The sequence below is a fragment of the Fistularia commersonii genome, chromosome 4 (assembly GCF_037954325.1).
Source record: "Fistularia commersonii isolate RoL2024-O1a breed Wild chromosome 4, RoL_Fcom_v1.0, whole genome shotgun sequence".
In the NCBI taxonomy this organism is placed as follows: Eukaryota; Metazoa; Chordata; class Actinopteri; order Syngnathiformes; family Fistulariidae; genus Fistularia; species Fistularia commersonii.
In genome coordinates, this window is record NC_141287.1 from 17,578,130 (window position 1) to 17,593,876 (window position 15,747).

Genomic DNA, 15,747 nt, shown 5'->3' on the forward strand with positions numbered 1-15,747 from the left:
CATCTTAACACTTAAAAAACTATTTGCTTTACAACTTTACATAGTGGGTCTTCAAACATCAACTGGGCTTGCTACAGTAAGGTGCTTTATTGTATGTGCTTACAATATCAAATATATATGTTTACCACAAGATTTAGTAAAATATTTTCAAAACACATATTATTGGTAATTTCACAGGAAGACCGGCTAGGAGGTTTATCTTTGCAACATTTGTTTTACACGTCTTTGGTCGCAAGTAAAACTAGAGTGGCAGCAGTAACAGAGAATATAATAATTTGAAATGGCACAATGTATGGCATTATATTCATTTAATGACATATTTTGACTTCACCAAATGTGATAAAAAGTGGTCAGTTGTTTAAGCATAACCAGAATGAAAACGGTAAAAGTGTATTATCAGATCAGTCCATATTTCATTGGACTGTTCTTGTACAGTAAAAATGTCATCCTGCTGCAACTCTAGTCTAATGGGCTGGAGACAATGAGTATGAGGGGACATTTAAGCTTCACTCTGCAAGTAGCACAAACACGCATATGTATCGAGGATGAAGCATCTGTCACAGTAAAATATAATCACAAAGTCATGTTTTCTACTAAAGTGCAAATATCAGAATTGTGCGTATTTAGTTTCAAGACATGGAGGACTATCCAATGTGCATTATTCACACTAAATTTAACATATTGCTGGTTCATCCACAGCTTGTGCTCCCTCTTTGACAGCTTTCACACACTTTGCCATTGTCTGGGAGGCTCTGCTTATTGGATCTGTGGGCAGAGAACATATTTCAAATTATTCAAAAGCATTAATGATTCAAAATCATCATTAGCGAACTAAGTATGCATTTATTCAAGTGAATTTACTTATTCCTTTCAAAGAGGAATTCTCAAAATTGTCAAAAAGTAATAACTGCACAGCAAAATAACCGCTTAATTTTGGAGCTTTTTTCTACTTTTAATTTGTAACGTTGCTAGTACTGCAAGTATCTCCATTATTCTTTGATTTATGGCCAAATGTAAAGTTAAAAGGAATTAAGGATAATAATTTTAACAAGCGGAGAGTGTTGCTTTTTAATGCATTACTAACATCAGCCTAAAATGTCTAGTTTAACAATAATTAGAGAAGCCTTTCTAATAGGGTCATACGTCAAGTGTGACAAAGATTTTTTTGTCATACAACTATACAATATTTACTCTTAATGCATCCTCATATGTTAGCCTGACAGCAATTTAATAAACAGAGGTTTTATGGACTTGCTCATTGGCTTCCCATTTTTTGTTCATTTATTTTAGTCAACTGGAGAAACCTTTGCGACCCACCAGTCATAAAGAAGTCTTCCAGAGTGAGCTGGGGAGGGACTAAAGGTCCAGAAAGCACAGCCTGGTCCATGAGCTGAAACAGGACCACAAATTTGACAATTACAAGTAAAGCTTTTATCACCAATTTTGCCATGGCACACAATTGTGGAACACACAGCAAACGCTGACCTTAGACAGCTCAGAGGCTTGCTTAAAGTAGTTGGCCTCCTCAACTTCATCATATCGCACCAGATTTGGCGAAACCTCTGCCAGTCTAGCACGCACTTCATCAAGGGTGTCATATGGCAGAGCCACACCAGCAAGCTTCAATGACAAGATTATATGCAGCATTAAGTGATATATCTCCTTTGAAATCATAAAACAGTCGTCAAAATTGCACAAGACCTCAGATATGGCTCTAATGATCCTCCAGTCCTCCCTGGCCATGCCTGGAGGTGTTACAGCCGCTTTGGTCTGCTGGGCACGGCCCTCTGTGTTCACATAGGTGCTACATTTTTCAGTATATGCAGCTCCAGGCAGTATGACGTCAGCCATTGGCGCGCCAACATCCCCATGGTGACCTGGACAGCAATAGCATTGGTTAAGAAGACACAAGCAGGTCAGTTTTTCATTTACCTGAATCAATTTTTAGTGGGCACTCAAAATATTTTATAACACTATTTCTGCTTCAGTAAAGCAAAAAAATATTTGAAGTTGTTTGCAGAATACTCTCTCTCTCACAGAAAAAAGTGACAACATAGGACTGATGCAAAAAAAGAACAAGAAAAATACCATCTGTGATTATGATATTAGGGTCACAGATACAGAGCAGCTTTCTCATCATAATTGCCAAGGGTTCTGTTGCTAATCATTAAATAAAACTGACCTTGGTAAACTATAAAGCAATCCTTTGGAAGATCCTGGCGGGTAATACAGCCTGCATCTGCACCGACAAGGAGCAGAACCTTTGGTGGGTTCTTTTTGATGATATCCACTCCTGATTTATAGCCTAGATCCAGTGCAGCAACTTGACTGGCCACTCTGAATATACAGTAAGACAACACATACCAGTGAATATAACGCCTTGACACAACCGAAACCTTCCTTCAGTTTTCCCAAGACTAACCTGTGAAGTACATTGAGAACCTTCCAGGATTCTTCCACTCCACTGCTGATGCGAGCATTCTGAGCAACAGTTGAAACCGTTGCCATGATTGCAGCCCCATCCTCTCTCTGCAGGCAACTACTGCCAACCACAACAACAGGATTCTTTGCCTTGGCTAACACCTGGAAATGCAGGTAAAAGACTAACTTAAGAAAGGAAAGTATCACTTGATGGATTACTTTAATTGTAAAATCAAGTTCTCAAGATTGCTACATTGGCAAATGGGTGAGTTCCTGAGGCAATTTCTTGAAGAACCTCAGCAGTCTCGCCAAGATGATCATAGGTGTAGCTAAGGTCCACCTCCTTTCCTATTAGAGCCACTTGCAACTCATTGTGGAGCCAGCTAAAGTAGAGATATGAGTTTTAATTAAATAGACGTGCTGAAAATCACAGTTTTAACATGTTCACCAGACATAGATTATGTATTTCCCTTGCCTTTTTCGGATTCGTGCATTGAATAGAGGAGCTTCATAGCGTGGGTTAGTTCCAACCAGAAGCAGCACATCAGCTTCTTCAATGCCAGCAATGCCAGTGTTCAGAAGATAGTTTGAACGCAAATCAGACCTGGAAAATTCAAAAATAAAGAGCAAGTCAAAGTAATGAGATGAGATGAAATAAGATGAGATGAGAACAACTTTATTTATCCCGAAGGAAATTGTTGTGCCAGAGTTTCAAGTAAAAACATAACAGTAATAGATAATAGTGGGAAGGAGTATAGTATAAAATAGTAGTAATGAATATGAAGCCATTGGCTCATGTACTGATGTGAGTTTTCTTCACTTATCTTACCCTGCTCCGGCCATGGGAAACACTTCCTCAGTACACAGATTGTCACTATTCAACTTGTTCAGCAAATCCTTGAGGGAAATGAGAGTCTCTGCATCCACCAAGCCTCCGACAACAGCAGCCACATCATGTCCCGTTACTCCTTGCAACTGTAAAATAGATGCTATTCAATACAGCCAAGTCCGTATTCATGTTAAATTACAACACGCTGGGAGCGATGTCATCATTAAATACATACTGCGCCAGCAACTCGAGTCAGCACATCTTCCCAGGTGGTGGGTACAAACTGTCCTGACTCATTTTTCACCAGTGGCTGGGTGAGTCTCTGCCGCTTGAGCCCATCGTAAGCAAACCTGTGAGGGGTTCAGCAACCATCTTAACACCATCACCATAAGTATGTGAGGGAACCTGGTATGACAACAAACCTTGTTTTGTCTGATATCCACTCTTCATTAATGTCCTCATGAATACGAGGCAGGATTCTCATCACCTCACCTCCACGTGTGGTAACCACAATGTTACTACCCACAGCGTCCAGGACATCAATAGATTCTGTCTTCCTGGAGAATACCCCGCAGCCCCCCACAGTAAAAATACTTGAGTAAGGAAACTAATCCTACTATATTGCCTTCAACAAAGCGAAATATTGAGTGCAGTGTAAAAACAAACCTGGTCTCCCAAGGGCGAGCAGTGAAAGCATAGGGCTTTGAAGTCAGGGCTCCCACTGGGCAAATATCGATAACATTTCCAGATAACTCTGACATGAACATCCTCTCCACATAGGTCCCGATCTGCAGATCATTTCCTCTTCCTGTGGTACCCAGGTCCTCCACGCCTGCAATCTCACTAGCAAAACTGAAGAAAGTAGCAAATCAAATAAGAATACGCATTTAGTTCAATTTATAACTTTCAACAGCCTCTGAGCAATGTTAACTATAATGCCAATCGATGTGCTCTGACGTCAAATAAGTCTGGAATAAATCAAAAGATAAAAAGACAGTGTGACTCACCGCACACAGCGAGTGCACTGGATACAGCGAGTCATAATGGTTTTGATGAGCGGGCCAAAGTTCTTGTCCTCCACAGCTCGTTTGCCCTCTGTGTACCGGCTTCTGTCACTGCCAAACTGCATGGACTGGTCCTGGACACAAAAGACATTGCCAGTCTTAATTAATATTACATGCTAGACCCAAACTCTAAACAGACGAACATCTATCAAATCACAGACTACCCATAAAAAATAAAAAAAAATCATTTGCTGACATGGTCGAGTACATTCATTACTTACCTGTAGATCACATTCTCCTCCTTGATCACAGATTGGACAATCTAATGGATGATGAGCCAGAAGAAACTCCATCACACCCTCTCTGCATAAAGCAAGACAATTTTACATCAGTTCTTTCATTTCAATCAATGTGAGAGACTGATAAATGTTTAAAGAAAAGGTTCACAAAATATAGATGCTAAATTATCACATCAGTTTAGATAAATATTACCCATTGGACAATTTCACATGCATAGCAAGGTTAGGGGGGACACACATGCACACACACTGAGTGCAATGTCTTAAACTGATGTGGCTCATTCTACCTTGCCTTCCTTGTTTTGTCAGAGTTGGTTAAAATGTTCCAGCCTTTCATGACTGGCATAGCACAAGCTGCCACTGGCTAGGAAAAGAAGCAAATGGAAGAAAAAAAGCTTTTTTCAACTATTAGACATTCATTATTTTTTTGTTTATGCAGCTACATGCGAAGAACCTAGATTAAAAAAGGCCTGCAGAGCTACTCGGATCATGCAACCAAAACATACCTTGGGAACTTTCTCAATCTCCACAAGACACATGCGACAGTTCCCTGCTACTGACAGACGCTCATGGTAGCAGAAGCGAGGAATCTGGACGCCTACCTTCTCACATGCCTAAAAGTGGTAAATTCCACTCAAAACAGGAACTCAATAGTGTTTCATCTGACAATCATTGAAGGCAATCATTGAAATTCTCTTGTTACCTGTAGCACGGTGGTTCCTGCCTCCACCATTACCGGCTTGCCATCCACAAACACCTCCATGAGGTTGCTGGCAGCTGCTGCCGCCGCTGCTGCAGTGTGGGCTTAAAGTACAGTTAAGACACTGTTAATTCGACAGTTGGCTTATAATGACACAATCATTTCACAAAGCTTATCAGTAAAATCTGAAACTTTGAAACACAGTCGCCACAAGTTATTCTCACTAACACCTTTCACTAAATTGGCATTGCAAACAGCTTGTCACCAAATTTGGCATATCTGAAATTCTGTCACAAATCCCTGAGAGGGACAAAGTGACAAGAAGTGCCTTGCTGAAAAATATTTACAGCTGGCACGCAACAAACAAGACGCCTGTTCAACTGTGCTAAAAGACAAGTATTGTAAGCAACAAAAGCCCGATCGGTTAATCAGGTGATGAAGAGGCATGTTGTTACCATTGCTGGTTGCAACCGCACCTCCTTTGGTAACAGCTGCTGGAAAAATACTCCGACCCACGACCGGCAAACGCAGCATACTGGAAGAGGTAGAGAGACACACGATTCACTGTCACATCTTTTTTGAAATGAAAAGTCCATCTTTTTTGAAATGAAAAGTCCAGATTTGACTTAAGTAACACGTTTACAAACAAGTGTTGATTTTAAATAAGATCGGGGCCATGGTATTAATAACGGAGCTACGCATCTTTATCACCTTAGCAATAGATGACGCAAATTAGCCAGTTTGATTGACAGATAATGTTCGGATATTCAGGACTGGACATCCCAAACGTTACACGGGAAACACAAATAAACCGGTACCGATACCGTTACGTAAGTGGGGAAGTGATGGCCAAGCTAACATTGTGTAGTTGTTGTTTTTGTTATTACTGTTTGTAAAGGCTTTGTAAACTCACGTAGTTGTCAGAAAGGTTTTCCTTTTTATAAACACTGTTAAAACATTATCACGGTAATATCATCAGTCGCGCAGTTTGCTACAAGCTAACCCAACATAAACCCACCCATAAACACAACTGTCTGCTTGACCTCTGTGAAAGCATCAATTTCAATCTTTTATTTGGAAAACTCTTTTGTCGGATTAAAATTATGTGCGTTGAAATAAAATTATGATGTTTATTTACTGATGGACGGCTTACCTCGTCAGTGTCGCCGAGAGAATGTCGACTGCGCAGATTGCGCAGTTTGTAATTCTGCTGCGTCACGGATTAACCGTAATCCTCACAGGTGGGGAATTTTTCCTATCGTCCTGGTTTATCCTTACAAATCCGAAAAACTCTTTAACTCTATTCTATTCCCACCATTTTTAAAAACTTTAGGGTTAAATAATATCCCAGCAACCCCAGAAGCCCACCGAAAATAGGCATTGACATTCGCAACTCGCCACAATATGAAATGTAAACAAAACAACGTCATTTGTATAAAGGGGCAGTATAGGGAATGTGCTTTGTTTCAATGGCTTTCTTATTCTTAACTCTTTATCCTCACAAATCTTAAATACTTCTGAAATGTGTTCCACTCCCACCAGTTTTTGCCCTCCCCCGTTTTTTTGTTGTTTTTTTTTTCTTAAAAAAACTAAAAATGTTCAATTAATGCACAGATTTAGGTTTCCGGTTAAATCTCGGGTTTTTATTCCGAGTGCAAAGGTAAACAAATAATCTAAATATATACACACAGATACATGTCAACTGAAAAACCGTTTGATCCAGTGCTGTGTAAGAAAGAAAACTACTATGATATGAAATGTAAACAAATTAACTTAAATTGGATAAAGAGAAAGTGTAAGGAATGCATTGTGTCTCTTTCAGTGCCAGGCTGTTGCATTTCTTGTTTGAAATTAAGTTTAGATCAGTCCATCCTTACTTTGAGTTTTGAATTTTCCTTAAAAAAAAAAGAATTAAAAGCAAAATATGAGGGGAGCATGTCAGCCCAATTTGTTCATTTAAAAAGAATTAAAATCAGATATGTGAAACTGGACTGTTTTCTCATGATTTCCTTTTTTAAATTATATTGAGCATCTGTCCAATGACAAAACAAAAGACAGATTGTTTATTGTCCTTTTGAATAGATGTTACAAGAATATCAAAGATATTTTTTTTCAATCTCGCTTGGGTCTTTTTCCTGGATATATCCAGTGCAGAACATTTTAAATTAAGTCTTAATCAATTCCTCCTATAAGAATATTTCACAGGGTGCAGTAACAGCTTGTGGTGTGATTTCCCATCATTTGCTCAAGCTCTTCTTCTTGGCACACACTACTTTGCCGAGGAATATGTCACTGTTGCATCGACTGATCATTGAAACCTCATTAACTGAATCTGAGAGAAGCTGCAGCATCAAACACCACAGCCTGAATGAGGAGAGGAATTTGTTATGTAACTCTTCCAGCATTGATGGGCTGTCTAAACAGTGCAATCCCTGTAAGACCGGCCTTTTAAAACACATAGGCACCTTTTTTACGATGCATATTCTTGTTATTTTTAAGCGAAGGAATAAACTATCCTCTTTTTCAGGCCAGCAGCACTAACTTGTGAAACCACGGTGGCAGATAGTACAATTCCACATCACACTGGAATCCACCCATTTAACCAAGGATATTTACTAAAGGGATCACAAACGTGGTCTCTTCTCCTTATCCAGTCTGGAAACCACTTCACTTTGAACGAAAAATAAAGCATGTAAAAACTTTATACCCCAAGAACACAATTTATTTTATTGTTGTTTAAGATGAAAGCAATCCGGTTTTATTTCTTCTTGTTCTAAGAACCTTAGAGCCAAACTTGAATTATCCCAAATACCTCAAATGTATTTCTAAAACAAAGGCGAAATGAATCTAAAAATAAACTTAACAAACCGTCATTCCAAGAATTGATGGGGAGCTGGTGTCAGAATGTCTCAATGTGTTACAAGTGCCTTAAATCCCCTGCTTTCATAAAGAAAGAAAACACAGACACCACCATCTGATTTAAAAATTATTTACTTGTAAATTATGATATCAGTTGAGGTAATATCGTAAAGTCATTTATCTGGCTCTGCTTAAAATAACGAAGATGTGTTTACATAGGGAGGAATCGCTTTTAATTTCTCTGTTCTTATATACAGTACATCATTTTAGTGCATATTTCCCTCCATTCAAGCCACTTCCTCCTGTGATTTACACAGACCTCTTTGACTTCAGCAGGCACCTTCACAGGATGGCAGAGACATAGTTATTCCAGGTCAGAGTTTACCAGTCAAAAACAACAGGAAATAACTGGACCCTCAGGAATGGGAAAAGATAATGGATGTCTGGACTCACATAGGCTATAGGAACCCATCCTGCATCAGTCCTCCAGTAAATGTCATGTTGTGATGCAGAGCCTTAAAGCCTGCCATTAAATAAATCTGCATATCAGATTATGCTTGCACAATGTTAAACAATATAGGATACATTAAATTTCCATTACATATAAACACATATAAATCCCATATTGTGTTTACAATTTTATAGAAAAAAACATGGCCTAAAAAACATTTAAACCCCTAAAATGTCACCTACCCTCCCAAAATAAAATAAAAATAATCCTCAATACATGAATAAGTTATTCATTTCTTATTTTTTCCATTAAGTAGTTGAACTTTTCAGTTTTATATGGCTCCTTTTCCCGATATAGCGTATACCCCTTGTTTCAGTTAAACTGCAATTTGAAGTTATTTGAAGTTTCCTGCCAGGAAAAATGATGAATCTGACTTTCACTGTCAGACATAATCTATCCTACAATCAGTGACTGTGTAAACAACCTTTTATTGTATGCTATGCAAATACATACTTGACTGTATAAACAAAGGGGGTATGAGGGAAAGAGGGGGTAACTTTAAACAATGCATAGTATGTAGTCACAAAACACTTTTATTAAAAGATATTTTCTGGGAATATGTTCAAATATATAATTTTATCAAGTTAACAACCCAAAATACATTACGTCTAAAAGTTAGTACAAAACTGTGCAAAACATATTGTTATTATACAATAACTGCATATCCACATGGTAGCTCTTGGTATAAAACAATGAAAAATAATAAAAATACAATAGCGCACTGACATCTATTTCTTCCAGAACAGAGACTGACAATATTTTCAATCATCGATACCATGATCGGATCATGTCGCAATTATGTATGAAATGTTTCATATTTTATCTAACACATAATTTAGTTTTACGAAGACCATAAAATAACAACAATACTCCAGACTGAGGCTGGAACCACACAATGTTGGGCAATTTTATCATAAATACAAATTAATTGAAAATAAAAATCAATACTGGGTTTGGTTGTGCTTTTTTTTATATAGAATATTTATTAATTTTTTTATCAACTGCTCAACTAATTGGTTCAAGTTTGCCTTTTTTTCTGAAGATTTTAAGCAATTATTCACATGTATGAAGGGTACCGACTGTGTGGATGCCACATTTTTGTGTAATACACAGTCATGTTTTTCCAGTCAGAGTAACTGTTGACTGAGGACTGCATAGTTGTGTACTGAAACATGGGAAAAGCTAGTCACACCATCGGGAAAGAACAACTGTGATCCTTAAATCCTCCACATTTTTTCGCAGATAATAGCTGTGTTTTTTTTTCTAGGGATGACTGCAAGAGAGGGGTGTGGATTTTTGCAATTACAGAGTTGATGACTCCACAGGTTCCTCTGGTGTTCCCCCCTGAGGAGCCCCAGGCAAAGACTCAATTTCGGTGGCAGAGATGGACTGGCTCAGCTCTCTTAGCGAAGTTTTAGTTATGTCTAAGCATGAGCGCTTTAGGATACGTCGAACTTTTTTGCCCATGAGCACATATAGCAGTGGGTTAAGGCAGCTATTAAAAAAGCCTAGGCTGGTGGCCAGAGGAAAGCCCATTTTCAATATTTTGTGTAGTTCAAAGGTAAAATGTACAGATAACTCCATCAAGCAGAAAGCATGAAAAGGTGCCCAGCATAAAAAGAAGGCCAGAATAACTGCGGTCACTGTCTTAGAGAAGCTCGAAAGACGAACTGAGCCCTGAGACCTGTTGACTTTGTTAATAAGAAGTATGCCTGTCACACATATTGCAGTCAGTGGCAGAAAGAAACCCACCATGGTACGGATGACCACTAATGCAATGTGTCTCATAGCCGCAGTATGTAAATCATGCACGTGCAAATTGTTGAAGCACAGCACCTTGTCGTAAAACTTCTGGGTTTCACGAAAGATCAGCGCCGGGCAGCTCAAGATAGCAGCTATTATCCATATGCAGCCGCATACAATCCAGGCTCGTTTTACAGTCCGACACCTCTGAGACCAGTTAAGATGGATGAGAGAAACGTATCTGTCGACACTGAGCACTGTGAGAAAAAGCACGCTTGCGTACATGTTCATCACAGACACAAACGAATGGAGTTTACACATCACAATACCGAAATCCCAGTGGAAGTCCTTCATAATGTAATCTATGTAGAAAGGTAGGAAAAGTACAAAGACAAAATCTGCTATTGCTAGATTGAGCAACCATACACTGTTGACTGTCTTTTTGCTTTTAAACCCGGTAACCCAAATGACAATTCCATTTCCAATCAGGCCTAACACAAAAGAGATAATGTAGATAACCACTGAGATAATATGAATTGTTTCACTCTGCCAGCCTATCACTTTTACATCATCAATATCATCATACTCCAGGCCATATTCATAGCTATTGTTACAATATTCCTCAATGTAGTCATCCATTGCCGAGGTGAAGTTACCGTACCTGTGGGAAAGAAAACCTGATGATGTCGCAACAGTGAAGATATCGCAGCGATTTACGTGAGTTTTAACTATAAAATCTCACCTTACGCTTTCTGTCTTTTTGGTGGACTGTTTACCAAACGATCCGGTTGACTCGCCTTGGCCTCTGACCAAACATCTAGTTCCAGAGCTGAAGTATGGACTGAGAATGTCTGGAGGCTGGAACATAGGGTCAGCATCCTATCAGATTAACATTGCAGAAAATGTGATGTCTCACATATGAGGCAGAAAGAGCCAAAAAAATCCCAGTTTTGTCTGTAACAAAACATGGAATAAATGCTAAATAATGTTACAAAATTTCAAATGTCTAAACGGGAAAAAAAGAAAAAAAAAATTCTGACAAGGCATCTGGACAAAAAGCTACCTCAGTACAGCGTCAGTGAATAGATTTACTATCAAGTCCTAGACTGTACTAAGAGTTGTTTGACATGGATTTAACTTATTTTGCTCATCCCAGTTAAGCATAAAGGCAATTACAAACAGAAAAACAAACATGGGTAGTTGTACAGTATAGGTACATTAATTATGCAAGTCATAATATGTGATTTTTGTGAAAATAGGTAGGTAAATGGTTCAGAAGAAAAAAAGAGAGTAATTTTATAAAAACAATTTTTATAAAACTTTATAAAATAAATCAGACACAAGATGACATAAGACCGACATGTCCAAAGGGCCCACAGTAGAGAAAATAAACACAGAAAGCATGGATCAAAAATAAGCAAGCAAAACTCTTCAAAAGGGTCATCTGCAGAAAATTAAATTTTTTATTTTTTTTTTTGTTTTTGACCTCAAACATGTATTAATCAACAATCAGAAAGCCCGAGACCTACAGGGATACTGTTGTTAACCGTAAAAGAGATGGTTGTATTAGTAAGCGTCTGCTGGTGTGAGAACAGGCTGATTTTCATGGATTCAGAGAGTGATCTGCTTACCAATCAGCCAGGCCCTCCTTTTCTCGCTACTCGGACTGGGAGAAAAGACACTCCTTCGGCTGCGACCTCCCGGGTCTCGCTGGGCAGCAAACAAATTATGCCCGCGCCGAGTGCATCCAAAACTAGACTGTGCGTCCACACCGCCAGGAGCTCAGTGTCGTGGGGCGCGTCCCAGCTGCCGCGTCACGGAGAGCGGAGAAGAAGGGAGGCTGGCTGCTGGCCGTGCACGCAAAAACGCATGCACGCAGGCTTTCATTCACAGGAGGAGCGGCTCCACACGCTCCCAGAGAGGCGCAGTTTTTTTAACCGCCTCCCTCTGCGGTTGTGAGGCCTCCTGCTCAGAGCAAACTGAAAGCTGCTTTGTGTGTTTCAGTCTCTTCATACTTCCTTAAAAAAAAAAAAAACATGCAAGAGAGAGTATATGTGTGTGGATGAGGACACAAGTTGTAGTGGAGCTTAAGAAGGCGGGGGATTTTTTTTTAGTAATTAGGGTCAACAGTCAAGAGGAATGGAGAGTTTGGAAAAGAGGTGAAGAAATGGTTTAAAGGAGGTTGAACGACTTCAGAAAAGCGTCAGGGGTGATATGTGAAAAAAAGAATATAAGCAAGAATGACAGGAAAGGCGTACAAGACAGCGGTGAGACCAGCTGCGCTGTATGGTTTGGAAACGGCAGCACAGAAGGGAAGACAGTAAGCAGGAGCTGGAAGGTAGCAGAGGTGAAGATGTTGAGGCTCTCTTTGGGAGTTACAAATATGGATAGGATCAGGAATGAGTCCATCAGATAGGACAGCGTATGTTAAATGTTTTAGAGATAAAATCGGAGTGGCCTGACTGAGATAGTTCAGTCAGAGGAAGGAGGAAGGAGTTCAGAGGAAGGAGGTCTCGAGGAAGACCAATGAGAAGATTTATGGATGTAGAGAAAGAGTATACAGAGAATAGGGTTAGATCAGACCTGGGCATTTTACGGCCCCCGGGCCACATTTGGCCCATTTCGCTTTTTTATCCGACTGTTCAAATTAGTTTCTTTGACTATTTTAAGTAGTATTTTCAATCAATATTGAATTTAGAAACTCCTTATTTTTTCCTTTTCTTTAATTTTGTGTGGATAACACCCAAAATGATGTCGGTACATTTATATGATCATTGATAACTTTAAAGTTGAAATAAAATGCCAGAAAAAGGAAAATATTTAAATTGCAATTTTTATTTTGTTCAATTTATAATGTACTAGTTGTCCCGCACATAAGAGTTAAATAGGAAATGTGGCCTGCCAGCCAAAATAATTGCCAACCCCTGGGTTAGATGGAGGAAGTTGATTCACTGTGGCGACCCCTGAAGGGAGCAGGCGAAAGGAAAAAAGATCATAATTGTGGTTTGTAACTTTAGTTTATTATGTTTATTGACCAAGTATGTGCACACGTACATGCATTTAGCTCCGGTTGTTAGTTACACCAAGTATTAGCATGAATGTAAACAATAGATGGACATAGCATTTTAAATAGTACCCAAAAAGTGCAGTGTGGAATGTCTGTTAAAGTAATAACGTGCCGATCCACATGAGTAATGTGGTCAGCAGATATTTTTGTTAGTGTATGTCATGCTGTGTAAGGCTTTGTGGGGGGTTATGTGTTAATTGTGTGTCTAATTGTATTCAGTGACCAAGGAATTCAACCCCGATGAGGGAGAAAAAAATTAATTGAAATGAAAAACGCTGCCATACACATATGTGGATTATTAGACGGTCATTTATGTGCCTGATTCTTAATCTGTGCCTGACTGGGAACAGGGCTAACAAGACTTCAAGAAATGAAAAAATAAAAACCCAACCCATCATTTTAATGAAAAATCCAGCTTCCTCGGGCCTCCTTGCAAGGCTTATGTCTTACAAGTACTTTCTGCTCAGCCTTTATAAAATTCTTGGGTTCTGCAAACTGAACTGGGGAGAGAAAAACAAACAAGATGAAATCATCTGTGTTCTTTTCTCAGATTTGGTTTTGCTCCCCCAGAGTCACAAAATACCTCGTAAAGATCTTTTTACCTCTCTCATTACCATATCGTGAAAACAATCACTGTGTTGTGAGAGATTTAGAAGTCTAGAAGAAATTTCTTTATTCCAAAACATCCATATCTTGATGCGATAAGTTGCGGTGAAACCGCTATTGTGCCAAACAAATTATTTGTTTTGATGAAATATGTGGGCTTTCAATATAAAAAAGGACACAATGTCCAGATTGATGTAACAGATGCTGAAATATTTAAACTATCCAGTCCAAAGTATGAGACTCAAATCTAACACAATCTCAGCTGTTTGAAAATACAAATATTAATAAGCCCTTTGTCTTATCATCCGAAGACAAGGCCGAGGATGACGTGCAAAAACTATACTGATCCTGAACCTTTGCTCTGCGGCTGCATTTTGAGGACAAATGTTCACAATACAGTGGTTCTGAAGAGTATTTTGCAACTATTCTTCAGCTGGTGACTGGAAAGATGGGAAACTTGGCCAAAACACATCAAGAAATGTCCTCATATTTAGTGCCTCATTTTTTTTCTTCCCTTGTTTGTTTTTTTTTCCCCTTTATTGACTTACTGTGTTTTACAAATAAAGTGAAACTAGTTTTTGCCTCCTCCTAAAAAAGGGATAGATTTGTGATCCTACTCGCCTGTTTAGATATTTACCGGTTTGTCTACGCGTTTACCACATTCATTTTCTCAGAAACAGGCTGGGGAAGCAATGCTGGAGCCAACAAAGAATGTCAAATCCGAATTTCCAGGCTGATATTTTGTATTACCGTCGTCGACATTACCTTGATTTTTAGAGGCATAGTGGGATAAGGTATGAAATTTTGCAATCATTTTTTTTGTCCATTCATTCCCTTCTGGTTCGTACTACCCCCTCAGTGCAAGAAGCATCCTATTCCAATTTCAACAGGACGGGCTTTTTGTGTGGAGTTGGCATGTTCTATCCTCGTGTCGTGTCTTTGTGGGTTTCCTCCCAGGTTCTGTGGAGATCATAAATTGCCCAGACATAAGAATGAGGGATTGAGTGGTTGTATATTTCTATATAATTGGCCTGGCAAGCACTTCAGGGTGAACCCTGCCTCTCACCCAAAGACAGCTGGGATAGGCTCCAGCCTAGACTGCAGGATAAGGGAATGAATGAATCACTCCCTTTTCACAGCCACAAAACAGATTTTCCAATCACATAGTCTGCAAATTTGACTTTTTACACGCATATTCCAAATTGGGCTGTCGCTGCATTCATGATACGCCATAAGAAGTGTTAATAAGCATTTACATTCTTTGATTAATAAAGTGGAGTTCAAGATGTGTCCCTCAAAAGAATCCCTTTCATCGCATTACCATGGCAACCTCTTATTGCCATTGAACCCTGTCAGCTCATTTAGATGAGCTGATAAAACGTCTTCCACCGGTGTCCACTGGTGTTTAACAGACATTCAATGGGCATTTCTGTCAACAGAACCCGATGTTATAATTTAAAAACACTTTTTTACTTTTGTACTCTACGAAATCAATGCTAACAGATGCTCTGCTTGAAACTGAACTGAGTGACAATAACTTGGTTACTGCATGTCATCAGTATCGGCAGATACTGGCTTGACCGCAGGATACTGGTATCAGGTTTCGACACGGATATGATGAAAAGGCAGAAACATGGGATGCTCTATCTGTAGCCGTTTTGCCGGACGAGTGTCTATATAAATATTAATAATACATTAACTCAGACAG

At 39.1% G+C, this 15,747-nt stretch overlaps 2 protein-coding genes across 6 annotated transcripts; both read right to left on the reverse strand.

Moving 5' to 3' along the window:
- Positions 1 to 71: 71 nt before the first annotated feature.
- Positions 72 to 6,642, reverse strand: LOC147234957 (NADH-ubiquinone oxidoreductase 75 kDa subunit, mitochondrial-like). Of its 2 annotated transcripts, XM_086145676.1 has the most exons (19): positions 6,407 to 6,642; positions 5,709 to 5,788; positions 5,257 to 5,357; positions 5,060 to 5,167; positions 4,841 to 4,917; positions 4,536 to 4,617; positions 4,258 to 4,388; positions 3,917 to 4,102; positions 3,673 to 3,807; positions 3,486 to 3,600; positions 3,251 to 3,396; positions 2,897 to 3,025; positions 2,675 to 2,804; positions 2,423 to 2,583; positions 2,183 to 2,337; positions 1,702 to 1,877; positions 1,486 to 1,620; positions 1,318 to 1,390; positions 72 to 765 (listed from the first exon to the last, which is right to left on the reverse strand). In XM_086145676.1, exons 2-19 carry the CDS (start codon positions 5,785 to 5,787, stop codon positions 674 to 676), a joined length of 2,211 nt encoding a protein of 736 aa, XP_086001802.1. In that variant the 5' UTR covers position 5,788; positions 6,407 to 6,642; the 3' UTR covers positions 72 to 673. The 2 variants fall into 2 exon arrangements, with proteins under 2 accessions (XP_086001802.1, XP_086001803.1); XM_086145677.1 differs by lacking the exons at positions 4,841 to 4,917; positions 5,060 to 5,167; positions 6,407 to 6,642 and having other exon boundaries at positions 5,709 to 5,745.
- Positions 6,643 to 8,231: 1,589 nt separating this feature from the next.
- On the reverse strand, positions 8,232 to 12,273 carry cmklr2 (chemerin chemokine-like receptor 2). 4 transcript variants are annotated; one of them, XM_086145682.1, is made up of 3 exons: positions 11,998 to 12,273; positions 11,114 to 11,224; positions 8,232 to 11,027 (listed from the first exon to the last, which is right to left on the reverse strand). In XM_086145682.1, the coding sequence occupies exon 3, from the start codon at positions 11,003 to 11,005 to the stop codon at positions 9,926 to 9,928; it is 1,080 nt and encodes a 359-aa protein (XP_086001808.1). In that variant the 5' UTR covers positions 11,006 to 11,027; positions 11,114 to 11,224; positions 11,998 to 12,273; the 3' UTR covers positions 8,232 to 9,925. The 4 variants fall into 4 exon arrangements, with proteins under 4 accessions (XP_086001808.1, XP_086001805.1, XP_086001807.1 ...); XM_086145679.1 differs by having other exon boundaries at positions 11,114 to 11,245; XM_086145681.1 differs by having other exon boundaries at positions 11,109 to 11,224; positions 11,998 to 12,272.
- Between the last annotated feature and the right edge of the window lie 3,474 nt (positions 12,274 to 15,747).